The 18698-nt window shown below is 40.8% G+C and overlaps 2 protein-coding genes across 2 annotated transcripts in view; one reads left to right on the top strand and one right to left on the bottom strand.

Moving 5' to 3' along the window:
• cdkl5 (cyclin dependent kinase like 5) overlaps positions 1-11196 on the top strand; it is a 37409-nt gene extending 26213 nt beyond the window's left edge. Inside the window, exons 10-19 of the mRNA XM_022759105.1 lie at positions 428-508; positions 1799-1995; positions 4647-5606; positions 6110-6209; positions 6654-6759; positions 8095-8218; positions 8456-8561; positions 10559-10622; positions 10689-10738; positions 10837-11196. Coding sequence (XP_022614826.1) covers positions 428-508; positions 1799-1995; positions 4647-5606; positions 6110-6209; positions 6654-6759; positions 8095-8218; positions 8456-8561; positions 10559-10622; positions 10689-10738; positions 10837-11196 — 2148 coding nt within the window. The remainder of the gene's footprint in view (positions 1-427; positions 509-1798; positions 1996-4646; positions 5607-6109; positions 6210-6653; positions 6760-8094; positions 8219-8455; positions 8562-10558; positions 10623-10688; positions 10739-10836) is intronic.
• Positions 11197-11897: 701 nt separating this feature from the next.
• On the bottom strand, positions 11898-18398 carry rs1 (retinoschisin 1). The gene is made up of 6 exons (XM_022759043.1): positions 18344-18398; positions 17871-17896; positions 17555-17768; positions 16657-16798; positions 16364-16559; positions 11898-14782 (listed from the first exon to the last, which is right to left on the bottom strand). Exons 1-6 carry the CDS (start codon positions 18396-18398, stop codon positions 14630-14632), a joined length of 786 nt encoding a protein of 261 aa, XP_022614764.1. The 3' UTR covers positions 11898-14629.
• Positions 18399-18698: the final 300 nt, after the last annotated feature.

Raw genomic sequence — 18698 nt, 5'->3', positions numbered from 1 at the left:
CAGATCATTGGCAGTAATGATGTTAGGAGAAAACCAGGCATTGGCCACACTGATAGAAAACATTTAAAAGTTTTGGTACTGACCTCAAGGGACTTTAGGTTAAAGTGATGACTTCATAAGCAGAGCATCAACCTTTTCTGATCAGTTTAACTTCATATTGATATAAACCTCCAGACATGTAACAGTTTCAACCTGTTGAGTTTCGATGGAACTGGTGACGCTCTTTATGTTTTGAAGGTTTCCTTCTTTTACTAATGTTTAAGTTCAGGTAATTAACCTGTTGGAATAAGAACAAATTGATTACATATACTCCTGCTCTACACAGTACAGGAGGCTGATGTTGCTCGTCCTTGGACGAAGTAGTAATCACTTGATTATTTATCACTTTCTCACTGACTGTACTGTTTTCCTCTCTCTCTTGTTTCAGTTCCCTGCTGTGAACCATCCCCAAACCTTGGAGCGAAGATACCTGGGAATCATTGGTGGTGGCCTGCTGGACCTGCTGAAGGTAAGGAGGATCTGGCAACGCTGCTCTGCTGAGGAGATGTTTTTATTCTGCCTCCACCCTGGCGACAGCCAGAGACAGAGGCATTATGTTTTCAGGTTGTCCGACTGTCCGTCTCGTTCTCATGGACATGATATCTCAGTAACACCTTGAACTTCTTCAAATTTGGCACAAATGTTCACTTGGACTGAAAGATGAACTGATTTGATGTTGGTGGCTAAAGGTCAAAGGTCACAGTGACCTCACAAAATATGATTTTGGCCTTGTGAACGCAATATCTCCAGAACTCCTCAGGGGAATCCCTTCAAATTTGGTACAAATGCTCACTTTGACTGAAGGATGAACTGATTAGACTTTGGTGGTCAAAGGTCACAGTGATCTCACAAAACAATTAAGACAAAATTCCACACAAATGGTTCATATTTTATTTGACTCTGGATTAACAGGGATATAATCTGAAACTAGTCTGAGAGGCGAAGGCAGAAACCACGAGGAGAGGATTCTAGTTTTGACCTTTTATCAGTGTCTAGTTTAGTCCAGCTCAGACAGGATCCATGAAAACTCATATTTTTATAAACGAGACACCTGATAATTGCATCATTATCATCATGTTTACGTCGTGACTGCATGATGCCTCTTCACTGCTTCAGCATCTCTCAGCTCATATCCTGGTTCCAGCACTGCTGTTATTGGTGTGTCTGCACTGTAAACAGGAGCTTCATGTCAAGAATGTGGGCTGTGTGCTTGTGCTTTTCCCAGCAGATAATGACTCACTGCTAACATGTCATCTCAGGACTGACTTCAGCAAGGATGGGCATCTATCTCATTACTAAACAGGCTTTCTAAGGTTGAGTGTAGACATTAACTAAACAAAATATGTCAGCTAATTGCTAATGTGAAGCTGCGTACTGCTGTCTGTCTTTTTAGTTCTGTTTTTGTCCTGAGAAAGTTGCTACCTCTGTAAATTACTGTTATGTAAAAATGTAGCTGCAGTTCAGTTCAAAGGTTTTATTTTGAGTGCGTTCACACAGAATTCACCTTTCATTAAAATCCATGGAGACAGGTTATTAAACACATTTATTCAAGTAAGAAAAAAAAGCAAATGTCACAAATCACATTTAACATAATAGTTTGGTGTTTGGTGCCTTTAAGACACAATTAAATGTAGCAGCAGCCTGACTTTTATGATAATGGTGGTGACTCATATCATGACTGTTTCAGTGTGTTTGCAAGGTCTGGATGTTCGAGGTGTCTCAGGGACTCACGGTCTCCCTCTGTGTGTTTATGCATTAGAACCTGCTACTGCTGAACCCAACAGAGCGCTTTCTCACAGAGCAGAGCCTGAACCACCACACCTTCCAGACCCTGCGGCTGGTGGAGCGGCCCGGCCCACCCACACCTACACCTGTACGCTCCTCCAAGAGGAAACCTCACCATGGAGACAACACCACCCCCAGCAGGTCAGCACTGAGCACTATACTGTGTAGCTAGTTTAAGCCTGTCAGTGTCTCCCTGTTGTTCACACACATCGGTTCATGCGTTGTTTCTTATGCAGAATGTGTTGGCCTTTCTTAGAGGAATCCAATGTGAAACACGGACATGCAGAAACAAAATAAAACAAACTAGAAACATGTAAAACAAACATGGTGGTATTCATAAAACTGAAGCATTGCCCCAAACCATAATAACAACCAAGACTGCTGTGCCCCTGCTCACTTATTTCTATAGTTTTGGATCCCAACGTGTACACACACACACACACACACACACACACACACATTGTTGACCTGACATGAACCTGTTCTTATCAAAGCTGCTTTGCTATTAAATTTTGTAAATTTAATAAGCAAATCTCAAAAAGGACCTATGGTGTGACTGTCTCAAGCATGGTTCAATTAATAAAAGGTAAAGCATAAAAATGTTGATCAATACCTCAGGCATAATTTTAAGGGGTTTAATGAAACAACATTTATGTATATAGTATTTTGTTATGATGATGATATTGTTAACTATAAATTCAATAGATAGATAGACAGATATATAGATAGATAGATAGATAGATAGATAGATAGATAGATAGATAGATAGATACTTCATTCATACTTCAATAATAAAAATAAAAAAACAATGATAGTTCGATAGTCCAATGTCCATGGTCCATAGTCCAAATTCATAACTCCCAACAGGATTTAAAGAGAGTAAATCTATATTTATGGATTTGGGCTTCAGTCGTTCAGGCAGGGTTTTCCTTGTCAGTCAGTTCTGGAAAGTGTCACAAACATAAAACAATTGCTCTGTTATTTCTACATTTACTTGGCTCTGCTGAGGTGAAGTGACAATGGTGTGTCACTTTAAATGTTGCTGGGCTGCTGGCTTTTTTTCTTAGGAAGGTTTCTGACTGAGTGAAATGAGCTGAAGTCTCTGAGCAGCAGCCATGATCAGAGCTGGTCCAGTTCTCTAAATGATAAGGAAAGGGGCTTCAGTGCTTCCTGTCTTTATATTTCCTATCCCCTTTAGCATAGGAAACACTGGACCTTACGAAAGGAAAGGTGCTAATGCCATCCCACAATTCCTTGCTGCAGCAACATTTAAAGTGACACGCCATTATAGTTTAACCTCAAATAAATGTAGAAACTACAGAGCAGCTGTTTTATGTTTGTGACACAATGCAAAACTGATGGAAATCCTTGTCTGATCGACTGAAGCTCATATCTATAAATATAGATTTATTCTCTTCAAATCTAGTCAGGAGTCATCATGGAGAACAAGCAGATTTAGTTTACAATATTATCATCATAGTGAGATACTATAGTCTATACATAAATGTCGTTTCACTAAACCCTCCCATTGTGTAATGCACTAAAAATGAATTATCTCTACTTAACAAATGTATAAAAAATGTCAAAACTCTACATAACTTGTATTTTTCTTTCAGGTTATATTATTTCAACATTTCAGTCCTGTTTGTTTTGTTTTGGTGGTCAGTAAAGGAGGATTTATCGTCTGTGTGTTTACAAAAAAAAGTGCAGTTGGATTCTCTCTGCACTGCAGTGTCTTTTTCTAAGTCCTTATGAATTCTCCTTCATATCTTTCCTTGTCCTATTGATGTTTTCCATCAAGGTCGAGGAGAAGTGGTTAGAGAGGAGATTATTTTCACTTTTCATCTACAGCCAAAGACGTGTTTACATGGCAAGTTTTCTTCCACTGAACCACTGAAAGTGTTTTTTTTCCTTTGGTTTGACAAACCCCTAAATTATATTGTTTAATTAAACACTGTATGTTAAACTCTATAATTATGGAACATTTTTTTTCAATTTTTCAATTAGTTTCTGATCTGAAATAGATATCTTATATAGATATCTTAAATATCTTAAAACAGAGTTGAGTCTTGAGCTTTAGCTGAAATGTCATCATCACTCATCTTAAATTGTCAACAGTTTGAAAGAATAACATTTATTAAAAAATCTAATAAGTTCAACAAGTCATGGGAAAAAATTGTGTTATTATTAATTTTATATTAAATGAAAAACACCACATGAATATAAGTATCTAACAATAAAGATAAATCTCTCTCATGCTATTTTTTATAGGACACATTTACAGTGCAGTTCAGTGAAAACGCTCAAAAACATGGTGAAAGAATGGACAAAGCTAGTGACACCTTCACAGCTGCATCAGTATGTGTATTTTTTCTTCAAAAATTGTGTTTTACAAAAAATATTGTACAATATTGTATAATTGTCAAATACCCATGTACTGTATATCTGTGATAGAGTGTGAGACTATTATCCACCAGCCATGTACTTAATTTCAACATGACTTGACTAAGAGTGTTTTCTATGTCAAAGACATTTAAAAGTGAGTCTTCAGCAAACAGAAAAATCCCACAATCCCCTGCAGATTTAAAATCATTTACATATATTAGGAAGAGTACAGCTACTACTGATCCCTGTGGAACGTCACACACATGACCATATTTACACACTGAATACAGTTACTTAGGATTTAAACCAACTAATCACTACATTATAACAACAATAGCCTCCAATATCTTGCATGAAGCTGAATGTGTGATGCACAGGATGTTGATGTTGACCTCTCTTCTCTTTCTCAGGAGCCACGGGGGAAAGAGCTCAGGAAGCCACCGCTCCAGCAGCAGAGAGTGCTCCAGCCTGCCCCGGCATGAAGACCTCCACCCCAGCAACGAAGGCTTTCTCAATGGCAACATGTCTGCAGCGATCAACCTCAGCCCCACCCTTCATCCCAAGACCTACCAGCCGCAGATCTTTAACCACTCCACCTCCTGCAGCATGGACCTGGCCAGCAGCAACCTGCCTCACCTGCTCAGCCCGGGCGAGGCCAAGAGCAAGGGCGACTTCGAGATGAACCTGGGGTCCAAGGTGTCGGACGGCCCCGGGGCCAAGTACCTCAAATCCAACTTTCGCTCACAGCAGAACCGCCATTCTTTTGTGGAGGGGAAAACCAACACACTTCAATCAGGGGAGAAACACAGTCGACACAGCTACATGGAGTCTCACAGCTCCACGCCCTCCTCCTCCAAGTTCGCCTACCTGAACTTGTCCAAGAGCTACGGCACGCTTAGTGATGCCAAGTCAGTAGGGAACTTAAATGATGTGCATCTCTATGCTGATGAGCCCACATCTCGCTATTTTCCCTCAAGCTGCCTTGACCTCACAGCTCCCAGCAGCCCAGCAGCCCGCCGAGTCGACAGACTGGGTCCCAGCACAGCTGGCCGAGGAAGCATGCGTTCAGACAGAGAAAGTAATACTCTGGACTCCTCTTACAGGCGCTCCTCCACCCGCCACAAGGCCTCAGAGGAGGCCAAGACGTCAGACGCCCTGGACCCTGGGGACAGTGGCATTGAAAGGAGCCACGCTCACTCTCTGTCTGCTCCACATGACCCTTTGTCTTATGGTCAGGGATACACCAGCCCCTTCTCTTCCCAGCAGAGGCCGCACCGCCACTCCATGTACGTACGGAGGGACCACCAGAGGACACACGGGGCGGACGAGGGGCTGCTGGTGGGGCAGGGCATGCCTACCAGAGCCAGCAGCCTCCAGCTCCTGTCTCCACAGCTGCAGCACCGCACGCTGCCTCGCCACTCTGGGGGCTCCTCCAGAGAAGAAGACATGAGCAGGGTCAGTGATCAGCCCACTTAAACCTCTCCATGCTTCAGGAAAGCCTAAGCCTACAGGATCTAATCATATCATGCCTACACCAGGTTGTGTTGGATAACTCTTCCTCAGTCATTGTACAACAAAGCAGCCAGGATTTATTCTGGTGGCGTCTGAAAATATCTTGATCTGTGTTTAGCTTTTTCAGCCACATCTTTTTAGTCAGTTTCTCAGGTTTGTAAAGAATCGGAAAAGGCAGGATTAACATGATCGCAGTTCCATCTATGGATGTCGCAAATGTTAGGAGTGTTGCTCTCCTCTTAAGATATACAGAGACTCTTGTTACCTGTATATTTATATATACTGTATACACACATATAGTATATATACTGTGTGCGTGTGTGTATTTGTATGTGTGTATTGCAGTGCTGAGCTCACTTCATGCTTCATCATGTCTCCATTAACAGAGCGAACAGGCACCCACTGAGGTCACCCACAGCAGACCCCCAATAAGGGACTCCACAAGGGACAACACTGCATCTTTTCACACACAGCGGCAAAAAAGCGAGGTCCGACATTCTGCCTGCACCCACCATTTCCCACCCACATCCAGTCTTCTGAGAGTGCGGATGTGGGTGGATACCGCTGTCATGAACTGCTCTCTCTCTCTCTCTCTCTCTCTCTCTCTCTCTTTCTCACTCTCTTTCTCTCTCGCTCTCTGTCTCTTTGCATCAGATGCCTCTTCATTTTCTCTATGTGCTTTGCTTCCCTCTAAAGTGACTACTTCTAATAGCACAGTCAAGCTTGTCATCACAGCTCATTTCAGTTTGACTCTGGAATACATTTATAGCCTCTACAAATGTTGTTTTATTATAATGACCAGCTGTAAATCAATACGCCTCCCTGTCCCTCTGTTCTTTCAGGTAAATAGAAATATCAGCTCAGATAGAGAGGCATGCAAAGCAGCTGATCTCTGAGGTTTGTATGTGACTAGTTCTTCTGTTGTGACTCAGGTTGGCTTATATCATGACCAGCAAACAGAAGATGGGGGCTCTTCCAAAGAGAATCGCAACATTTACAGTGAATCCATGCCTCGGAGGGTGGGCAGCTTCTACAGAGGTTGGTTTAGTCACACATCTCTGCCAGGGTCTTTCTTTCTTTCACTGCTCTGTGGAGATCAAGTTGTCAGTTCAGATTCAGGCATCAGGCTCTTGACTGCAGTTTAGTGAGAAAATAATTTCTTCCAAATCTTATATGGTTATTGGTGAGACATTACTTAAAGCCAGTGTGTTCAGAATTCTTAGTGACTGCAGAATCTAAAAAATACTATAGATTCCAACCCAGAGCCTGATTGATATGTAAGAGTTTAAAGAAATCTGATGACAGTTTGTTTGTCAATAAAAACCTTTTATTTAGCATGAACACATGATAATCAAATGTATTGACTACTATTGACTAGGAACTCTTAATTTTGTTTATTAAACCAGATTAAATTCTAATGCTCACAGTGACACGTTAACGTTTAGCAGGATTTGTTTACCATTTATTTTAGCATGTTAGCACGCTAACATAATGTTAAAATAAGTACAGCTGAGGATAATTTCAGTGTCACTAGATTTTTTGGTATTTGGTAAAAAAAAAAAAACCAAAGTATTGGATAAATAAAATTTTGACCTAGTGGCACTAAATGAAAAGTCAGACATTATTATAATTCATCCTCTGGTGAACATGAATGTCTGAAGCAAATTTAATGGCACTCTGTTCTATAGTTACCGAAACATGTCTCTCAAAACCAAAAATGTCACCCTCATGGTGATGTCAGAGGAAACATCAATAAGATCCATCCTCTGGGAACCAAGATGGTAGGTCAACGTGGCTTACGATTATAAGCAAGGTATTAACTGAACATTGTACATTTAATAAACTTGTCGGTCTTCTCTGGGGGCCAAACTAAACTAAACTAAGCCATGGAGACACTCTCTCTAAAATCCCTCAAAAAAAAAACATTTTTTCTTTCGTAAGACCTCAACTGCAGACGAACAGGGTCAGTAGGGGTATTGGTGCGTCACTGTATTTTGTGGCTTCACCACAAGGGGGCACATGAGAAAAAAAGTTATGTTATAAATCTTCCCCTTTTTAGTTCTTAGCTGCAAATGACCAAAAAAACACCGTTGCTAACTTTTCTTCTTTGTTATTGTTAAATTGGAAAATGTTATATGACGTTTATTGTTAATATGTGAATTACCTCCCAGAACCTTTTAATATTTGGGTAACATTCCACAGTCCTGTCTGACCTGGAGTATAAAATGAAGTAGATAATTATGCAGCACACTTTGATGTTGTTTAAGCTAGCTACATATTGTTTGCTAAATGTATTGGGGCTGTACAGAGTTTGTTTATTTTCCTGTGTGTATCAAAAGGTGAATGAACTTGTGTGTTGTGTTTGTTGAGCAGTCCCCTCCCCCCGGCCAGACAACTCCTTTCATGATAGCAGGGGTCAGAGCCGGGGCTCGGGTCTGTCGGGGGACGGCAGCAGTTTGTCAAACCACTCCAAACGTCAACCAGCCTTTGATCCCTGGTAATTATCTCCTCTAAATGCAGCATTTATTTTGTTCTTCTCTAACTCAGGTTACCTTGACAACACCAATTTGTTCATCGTTTGTTGCTCTGAAGCAGTTTATTGGTGCATTAAATTCCCCACTGGTCACATGACACGGTGGCTTTAACAGAAATTGTCAGGTCTTATTAGGAGTTGAAAGATGTTGTACATTTTTAGCTGGGACATCGTACTCAGTATGCTTTGTCTTACTTTCAGGACTGGCCCAGATACTGTAGTGTTGAACCCCTCTGAGCCGTCCAAAGAAAAGGAGAAGCAGGGTTTCTTCAGAGCAATAAAGAAGAAAAAGAAAAAATCTCAGATGGTGAGTTGTACATCAAAGTCACTCTGAGGATGGAAGTCGTGCCAGGATGCTGCTTCATGCATCTTTCCTTTGACGTCAACACCTGTCTGTCTACATACTCTCTCCACTTATGCTCTTCAAATGTTTGATACTTTGCCTTGTTAGCACCTCTGCAGAGATATTGTTGTTGTGATGTGCTCATGTTTCCACCAGTCATGTTCCTCTATATTACAGATGGAAGTCCCTGATGGAAGACCGCCTGTCATCAAGAAATGTCTTTTCCCTCTGTTTAGCCCAAAGAATAACATAAAGCATAGCTCCTCTGTGAGAGTCCTGCCTGTAGTGTCCTCTCCCATGGTACATGCTGTTTTACACTACACTACTCATCCCATCACTGTCACTCTAACATCGCATGCATTACTAACATTCATCACTGTTTTAATGTGTCATTTAAGCTTGTTTTTAGTGGTTTTATTTGATAATTTTATAAATATGATGCATCGTGATCATCGATTGAATCACGTAACAATGAATTGCTAACATAAACCAGCCAGATCCATCCAGCAGGTCAAATATCAGAGGAAAATGAAAATGAGGCCATAACGTGACTGTTGAAGTGACTTTTACTCTTAGAATTTCCACTTTAATGAAGGAAACTTCATGAATCTTTGTCCAGTAAAGTTGATGGATCTGACTGCGTTCACCACCAGACTCTGATCAATCACCAATGACTTCAGCCACGGCCCTAACAGCATCTCTCGTTATGAGCTGAGGATAAACGAGAGCGCTCTCTTTGCTTAAGCACGAGATTGTAGGAGTCTGTGTCTGTTTACACTCACATGAAGCTTTACTATGAACCAGCATCACACAGAAGCATTTGGTCCAATGTCTCTGCCCCTCAAAGTGCATCCAAACACAAGACCTGATTATAGAGCAAAGATTAAGACTGAGGATGAACCAAAAGAGATGCTAAATATAAAGGAAACAGCATTTTGACATGTGAAACCGGCCGCCGCTGCAGTTGCAGTAATGGTTCATGATGAAACAGGTGTTTGAGACTCTCTCTTCCCCTTACATTTCTATTTATATGTGACAGTTTGTTCAAAAGCTGGGAGGGGGTTACTGCTGATGACAGAGCACAAATAAACACAATCTGGCCAGGAGGAATCAGGCAGTCAGACTCAGAGCTGCTGGGAAATAGTGTGCACTGCATGAAGAGTAGATAGTTTGAAAATACTGAGGCTACAGATGTCTCATGGATTCTCATGGAAAGCTTCATTTATCAATAATAAACAAGATGAGTCGTCTCTTCTCTTCCTCAGATCAGCAAATGCTTCGGGTCTCTGGCTCCAGCTGCATGTTCTGTTTTTTAATTTTACGGCTTCACTGCACTTCAGATCAAATGATGCTTTGGCCTATTATCAGAAATAACTTCAGACTTATGTCAGTGGTAAATCAACACATGTAGAGGACAACACAAACACACAAATATCTTTTCTTAAGCACATTCTGAGGTTTTAATTGGACTCTGTGTAAAACTGTGTATTGTATTTAATAAATGAATAAGCTGGCTTAGAGGCAGATGGGTGATGAGCAGGCGAGCTAAATGGTTCAGGCCGACAGGAATCCAAAAACAGGTTATCCAAAAAAAGACAGGAAGCAAGAACAAAGGTAAACCCACAAGAACAATGGGAAACAGAAAGAAGTGCACGAGGGACCACAGGAGAACTGAACAGACAAACTCACTCAGACTTAAATACACCAGTGCAGGGGAGACGATAGGACATAGGTGGAACTAATTAGGGCGGGGCAAGCAATCACACAGGTGGGCAAAAAACAAAGACAGGAAGTTAATCCATAAGGAACACAAGGGATGGGAGCATAGTTTCAAAATAAAACAAGAAATGATTTAGCGCATTCTGTGTTTTTCTTGTCCTTTACACTGTGAGGACCTCCCCTGGTTACAAGTGTGAAGTTATCATTTAAACAGGTTAAATGATGCGTTCACTGTGTGACAGGTTCCTACAGACGGGGTGGAGACAGTTCTCCAAAAGTCCTCCAGGTCTTCAAGTCACCAGAGCAGCCGCCACAGAAGCCGGGACAAGAGCAGAGACCGGGACAAGAGCAGAGACCGGGACCAAGACCGAGACCGAGACAAGGACTGGCCGCCTGAGAAACTGTCTGATTCACACTCTCCAGTGAGTCTCAGAGAAACAAGAAAGGTATTTTCCTGAAACGTGTTGTTTTGAAAGGTTTGATTTAAAGATGGTCGTGTGATGTGTCGTGTTTATTTCAGAGTCAGCCACTGAAGTCACTGCGCAAGCTCCTGCACCTCTCATCCTCATCCTCCAACCAGACCACACCCTCTGACATGCGCTATCAGCCGCTGCCTAATCCGGCCGCTGCTCAAGGTGGTTTCACAGAAAGCCGGGGTCACTCAGGGGTCAGCACGCCCCAGCTGAAGAGCCGACAGACAGCCTACCCGCTGCCTGGACAACTGGAGTCCAGCTGGCACACATCCGCCCTGGGCCGCCCAGAGGGCAACCCCTACCCAGAGCAAATGAGCATCAAGGGTGGGCAGAATGGGCATGGGTTCGGACGGCCCTCCAGGTCTCGTATGCCAAACCTCAACGACCTGAAAGAGACGGCTCTGTGATTTCTGTCACCTACGGCTTTCACATCCACTTCAGACCACACTGTTTCCCCTCTGTTGCTCCTACACCTCCCTTACATAACAGTACACCTGCTGTACACACACACACACACACACACACACACACGCACACTTACACACACACACACGCACACTTACACACACACACACGCACACTTACACACACACACACGCACACTTACACACACACACACGCACACTTACACACACACACACGCACACTTACACACACACACACGCACACACACGTGCACACATACACACACACACACACGCACACACACGTGCACACATACACACACACACACACATGCACACTTACACACACACACACACACACACACATGCACACACACACACACACACACACACACACGCACACACACACACACACACACACGCACACACACACACACACACACACGCACACACACACACACACACACACGCACACACACACACACACACACACGCACACACACACACACACACACACGCACACACACACACACACACACACACACACAGAAACCAAACCTTCAGTTTTAAACACTGCTTGCAAACAGGCCAAAAGCCTTTTTATGTCTAAATTTTTTTTTAAAGCTTTCATGTTTGATAGACTTTATATTATTACTTCTGTAATTCTGATTATAATTTGTATTATAAAGTAAATATATTACAAATTAAGTATATATAAATGGATAGATAAAGTGTAGATTTTAAGTGTAAGTATTTTTGTTTCTATTCAATATAGAAATCTAGTACATTTTACTGCGTAGTATTTCCTTAAGACTATTTAAGGCATTCTAAACAAATGAAGTTTTATCAGTTCATACAATAGAGGTCAGTAACGTCAGTAACTTGTGTTCATCTCACCCAGAAATCTAACTCATCCTCTGAGCTGTTTTGCCTTTGGATGTGCTCCGTCATTCTTGTTATAGATGCTCAAATGTGCAGCTACAAGTTAAAGCAGTTTTTGTTCTTAAAAATAAAGTCGTAGTGCAATTTTTCTGAGTTGGCACTGACAATCTTAAAAGCTTCAATCTATTTGTTCTTTTTGAGGATATTTAGGTTTTTATGTCTTTTTGAAACGCAGCCATCTTAGACAATATGGTGCCATAAAGTGAGAGAAATCATAACCGACATCGCCCTCTGTAGGACATAATGAAGCACTGCATTTAGTGGTTTTTGACAGAGGTTACCTTGCACTAACATTTAGGCACTGACTTTTCAGTCCAACAGTCTGAGACCAGGATGGGAAAGTGGTCTGAGACTTTTGGACCCCGCTGTACATTATAAACAAATATTATACAAATTAAAACTATGGCTACACCTCAATCACTTCAAACAGAACAAACATAACTGTTCCTTATGCAGACCACACCGAAGATCCTTCTGTAGTAATGTAATCTAAAAGTATTTACTGAAACCTGTATTTATGTCTGTGTCATGAAGCACCTTATGGATGAATCATACAGTAGTACAGTACACCTTGATGTTCTACAGGATCCAATTAATGACAAAGTTAATGAAGTTAGTAATGAAAGATGTGATTTTCTCTGATAACGTCTCCCACCTCCAGGATTCAAGGAAGTCTGTTTGATACTAAAGATTTCACAAAAGCTGCTTCCAAGTGCTTTCAATTGTATAATCAGTTAAAACATGTGAAAAAACATGCAAAATATTCTATAATGTTTAACTGCTGAACATTTTTGGTTTATAGAAAAATTACTTGTAAGTTTTTTTTTTCTAATTACTGTTACATTATCATTTTTACAGCAGTTAGAGGAATACAAAAGCCATTCGTACTAGTGCAGTGGTTCCCAACTGTTTTTGTCTGATGTGGCTCCATGTGTTCATTTCAGCTGGATGTTATTTAACACTACTGATTATATAGAAGTGGACATTTTTACAGTAATTCTTCATACAAGTGAACTGTCAATGTTGTGTTTGCATATGTACTGTTTCCACTGACGGACTGACAGAAGCTGGATGTTTCAACCATCCTTAACCCTTTTATCCATTTATCTTTTATTTTCAGTTTATTTTAGATATTTCTACAATTCCCCCAATGTTTTATCTAAATATTTGAACTTTCTATCCATTTCTTTAAGCCATTTTTCATTCATTTATTCATCAGCAGTCTGTTTCAGCTGGCTATCCAGTACTGTTAGCTAACTCTTTCTCTTCTCACTAGCTAACTTTTCACACACTCTTACTTGAAACACAAAGCTCCTGTTCAGGTATTGCTGCTGACTATGTGCACATATGTTTTTTTTAATAGAGTCTTTCCATGTACCCCCTTGTAACTGCAGAGGTACCCCTGGACTTCATGCACCCTGGTTTGGAATCACTGTACTAGTGTATCTTTAACTGACGACACACTGAGACACTTGGGACAAGCTTTTAAATGTAAATGAACCACAGTGAGGACGGAGGCCCTGTGCTGTAAAACTTGTTCTCTGTCTGAGATAAAGTGCCATGAACGTAGCTCGGCAGAAATAAATCTTAAACTTCTTATTGTTGCACTTTGAAGAGACTGTGTGACTCAGCAATATATTGCTCTGATGCTGTAAATTCTTCCTCACTTCATGTTCATCATGTGCACAGTGTGTGAGGACTGAGACACAGTAACACACTGAGTCCAAACCACCGTATTGTATTGTGTGTTGTGCATCTGTAAGGACTGTGCACACTACACATTTCTCTCTATGGATTATTGTTTTGCTGAAGGAGCACCGTGTATTATATTAATACTGATGTGTGACTACTTGTTTGGTAATATTTATAACAGAAGATGTTTATCAACTGTTAAAATGAAATCAAGTATTAAGTTTGTGCTTTTATTACAGACACAAATTAGTAGCATAGTCAGTGTTTATCTGCTTTTTTTTCCAACAGAGCATTTACATGAGAACATAAACCCACAAATGAATGCTTAACAATTTTAGAATATTCATGTTTACATATGTAACAGTAAATCTCAAATAAAACAAGCTCATTTGATTTGACTCTTAACCTGTAAAATCTTTTTTTCAGTAGTGTTCGATTGTTTATTACTAAGTGATCAGATCTTTGTATTTTACTGCCGCAGTTTTATTGAAGCACATAGGCATCCAAAAAATCTCTTTTCATCTGGAATCCCCTGTGTGCACAGAAAATGTGTCCAATCTAGTGTTTATCTATTATAACAATGACATTATAGATACTTTAAGACAGATAAAATAGTGCATCAAAGGACACCAAACATGTCCACCTGCCCAGACTGAGTTTGCTTTGAGCCTCACCGAAGAAAGACAGACATGTTATAGACATGAAGGTCATATTAAAAAGCTGGACCAGTGTCCCCCTTTTGGCAAGCGGCAGGTTGGCAGGGGAAGGATGGACAGTGAGGAAGGAGCAGGCTGAGTACACTTCAGGTGCACTTGTTCATGCACATCAAAAGCTCCATCCTCATGGCGATGCGGGTGTGCCAGCCCAGAGGCAGCAGGCGGATGTAACGAGCCACGATAGGAGGACGCAGCAGGTTCTGCACCGTGGAAGAGCGGTCAGAGTTCCCATAGAAAACCTGGAGAGCAGGAAGTAAACAGCATTGCAAAGACACTATTAGAGTCTGTGCACATTCACTCTAGGGTCATAAATTGTAATCTTAATATTTGAATTAGAATAAACAGAAACACATTGTTCTTCTTCTTCCCATTATGTTCTGCAGTCTTTGTACTAATCACTGTGAACGATTTTAGAGCCAAACTCAAGTGAAAACAAAAATCACTGAACTGAAAAAGCCCTTCTAGACTAGAAGTAAAATACAGTAAAACTAAAAGTAGTGTAAGAAAAATTACACCTCAGTCCTTTAGCTTAGCATTTTTAGCAGCTCATTTCATTCTCTCACACACAGGAACATTTCAGTCAAAACATGAACAAAACATGACTAAGCATGACTAAATAAGAATTAGGGAGCCCCAAAGTGTTCAATATTAAATAAATAAATGAGACAATATGTAATAAATAAGACATTTTAGAACTCAATGTATTATTTTGTCAGCATTTCTTACACAATAATATATATATATATAACTATACTACTATATATTATATATATATTTTAGGGGGTTTTAAAAACTTTTTATATATCAAAATGTCCTAGGAAATGTTTTATGTTTCCTAGTGACATATTCTCCAATTTAATTTGAATTAATTCTATAATTAGGTTTAAAAACAGTGATTAAATGAAAACAAGGATAAGGACATTAATTAACATTTCTTAATAAGAGTTTTTTTTTTTAAATATAATAATAATTATTTCACAATTTATTTGCAAATTTTCCTGTCTTACAGACTTTGTTCATATGTTCATTTTATTTTTTAATTTCAATTGTATTAACATTATTATATTATAATAATATTATACTATAATAGTGAAGACTTTAGGGCTCCATAGACAATATCATCGAAGACAATTAATACTTTTTGAGTTAAAGAAAATGAATATGTCCATTCATAAGTGCTTACATGGAAAATATAACTGAGGATACAGGAGTTATTTAAAGTAAATTGATGATTTATATTGTTTTATATTGTTCTCCGAGGTTTTATTATGGATCAAAGGTGGTGAGACAGACAGAGAGAGAGTGATACACTATTTATGATTGCAAGTCGACAACAACAACAGAAAACACAGCCAGGTGTTGCCAACAGTTTGTTCATTACAAATTCATAAAAATTATTTATTGTAGAAGCCGTCACTTTAGTCTTTATGTAAATATATGATTTTTAACTGATGCACAGATCTGCTGACCTGCAGCACAAGTCTTAGCTTATAGTGTGGTGAGTGTTTTCTGTGGTGACCAAACATCACACATCGTCCTGAATATCCTGGATAAAATCCTCTCTGACGGACTCAAATAATTTGCTGGTATTTATCATTGAGTCACATTCAGAGACGAACATGAGGGAAAATAATCCTGAACAGGTTCAGTTCACTCACTGGTTCCCATGATAAACTAGTTTGTGTTTGTGTTTACTGCTGTTTACAAAGGTGGGGATGCAATTAATATTGATAAATTCTGCAAGAGTAACGAATATGTTTGCTTTTCATTTGTGGCATAAAGAGACTTAAATCTTAACTGATGAGTATTTGTGTGTTTACCCTGTTGTTTCCTGTCTGGTCTTTGTAGTAGATCCAGTTCAGAGTCTCCACAGTACGATACTGGATGCTGTATTTAGTAATCCATTCATCAGCATCACAGCGGCCCTGGGTGAGGATACCAGACACCACTCCCACCTCCTTCAGATCAATCTGGATCCACTGGTACTGGTCGTTGAACTTGGACAGCCAGGCACACCTAACAAACATGAACACATCTGTGTTTGTCGCATCATATTCACAGTAAGAGTTGCTTATCATAGTGTCGTGTGAAGCGGAGAAGAGAGTGGACCCACCCAAAGCCTTGGTTGTTGAGGCGAGCCTTGTTGGGGATCCACGAGGAGTACCAGCCGCTGTACTGGTCCTGATTGGAGCAGCTGATCTGGTCTGATGTCAAAGATCCAGATTCAAAGCCCAGGGCTCTGTGGTAGGGGCATTCTGTGGAGATTTCAAGTGCAAATACACATGAAACTCAGTTCATACAGCTTCATAAATACATGGCAAAGTCTACTAATCAACCAGTAACATTTCAAGCTCATGATTTTATTCTCTAATATTCCCTCGAGCCCTCGTGCTCGTCCTGACCCAGCTCACAGTGAGACCTTGAATTCCGAGGGTTTGCGTGATAAGGCAGAAGAACATGATCAGGACATCATCTGATGTGTGCTGCTTTGCCCAGTATCATGCTATTAGGTGAAGGGCATGCCCTATTTTGGGCTCTCTAATCTGCTCATCACATTCCTGCACAGGTAATGAGATTACCTCACACCATTTGCTGTTCCAGGTTCCTCTTCTTCATACTTGTGCATTTCTTAAACCAAAACTGTTCTCATCTAAACAAAATATTCAAGCCCTCTCCTCGGCTGGAAAATGTCACGATCACATTAGAAGGTGACTGTGCATCTCTGCAGAGAGGTAGAGCCCAGATTTGGCTGAGTGCATGAATGGACACAGCCTGCTACCATCAACTGTGTGATCCATCACACCGTCTGCTCTCTCTCTGTGTGCCCACACACACCTGAGAGATCCACAGACCATACTGCTGCCACTGTGTCACATGACGTGAATCCCATTTAGCACTTTTTTTAAGAACTTTAGGAAATGAAGGGCATCCAACATCCTTGTGAGCGTGACAAACAGGGGGACTACGACTAAGTCCAGGCCATGTCACAGCGATGGAGTCCGACTCCTCACCTGGCATGCAGTTCATTGGTTGACCCTGAGGCGGCGAGGGCAGCGAGGTGGGCGGGACAGGTGGGATGACAGCAGGGGTGCCTGTCGGTGAATCAGCAGATTCACAGTCACAGGTGCAGGCTTTGATGTTCCGCGTCCATGTCTCGATCACCTCCTGGTCCTCCTCCTGCAGCTCCTCCTCCTGCAGCTCCTCCTCCTGGACAACCTCCTCCTCCTGAAGGTCACACAGGGAGGAGTTAATCCACACTTTGCTCTCGCACTCACTCAATATTACATTTTAGACTCATTTCAGGTGTTTTTTTTAAAAAGCTCTTACCTCCTGGGAGTGGACGGTAATCAGGGCTGCAGCACATTAACAGATGCATGAAACATAGAAGCAGACATTGAAATTAACTGAGGACTCTAGCCAAACTTTACACAAGAAACAGAAAAAATTAAGAGGAAACAACTTCAAAATAAAATTAATGTATGAATTGCGTGAAGATGTTTATAATTAATGTGACAATTATCTGCGATTATTCTGCTAAATTTGTGTGAAGGAGTCAGCAGTAAGAGAAAAACCTAAATTAACATTTTTCACAACTACAAACTATAAATATTAACAAGGCTCCTCATGATAAAACATAAACTCCTGAGTTAATTGCAGCAAAATTTCTGTCTGGTACTTTTAGTAAGCATGGTTACACAAAAACAAGAACCAAAGTATAACAGTGAGTATATGGAGATTTTTTAAAGGTAGGTTCAGTGCATTATGATTTAATAATATCCCTCATGCAAGTAGTGACTTACCCTGACATATAAGCAGGAGGAGCAGCACAGCAGCACCACGAGCAGTGACCTCCATCTTCCTCTTCAGCTGTGCAGGAATGCAGCGTGTGTGTGATAACCACTGCTAGTGGATAGGATTACTGTAATCCACAGGCCTGTGATGGCCTCATCTAATACTCTTTATTGGCCTCAGACACCTCCTCTGCACCGCTCTAATGTACTGCACCTGCGGTGGACACATCAATTCATACATCAAGAGTGAGTGACTCAACGTCCACACTGTGGCTCTGGAGGTAGATTGGTGGTTTGATCCCCGGCTCCTCCAGTCCAAGTGTTGAAGTGTCCTTGGGCAAGATTCTGAACCCCAAATTGCCTC

The sequence above is a fragment of the Seriola dumerili genome, unplaced genomic scaffold, assembly GCF_002260705.1.
Source record: "Seriola dumerili isolate Sdu_G_001 unplaced genomic scaffold, Sdu_1.0 BDQW01000319.1, whole genome shotgun sequence".
NCBI lineage: Eukaryota > Metazoa > Chordata > Actinopteri > Carangiformes > Carangidae > Seriola > Seriola dumerili.
This window is presented reverse-complemented; position numbering and strand designations above follow the sequence as displayed.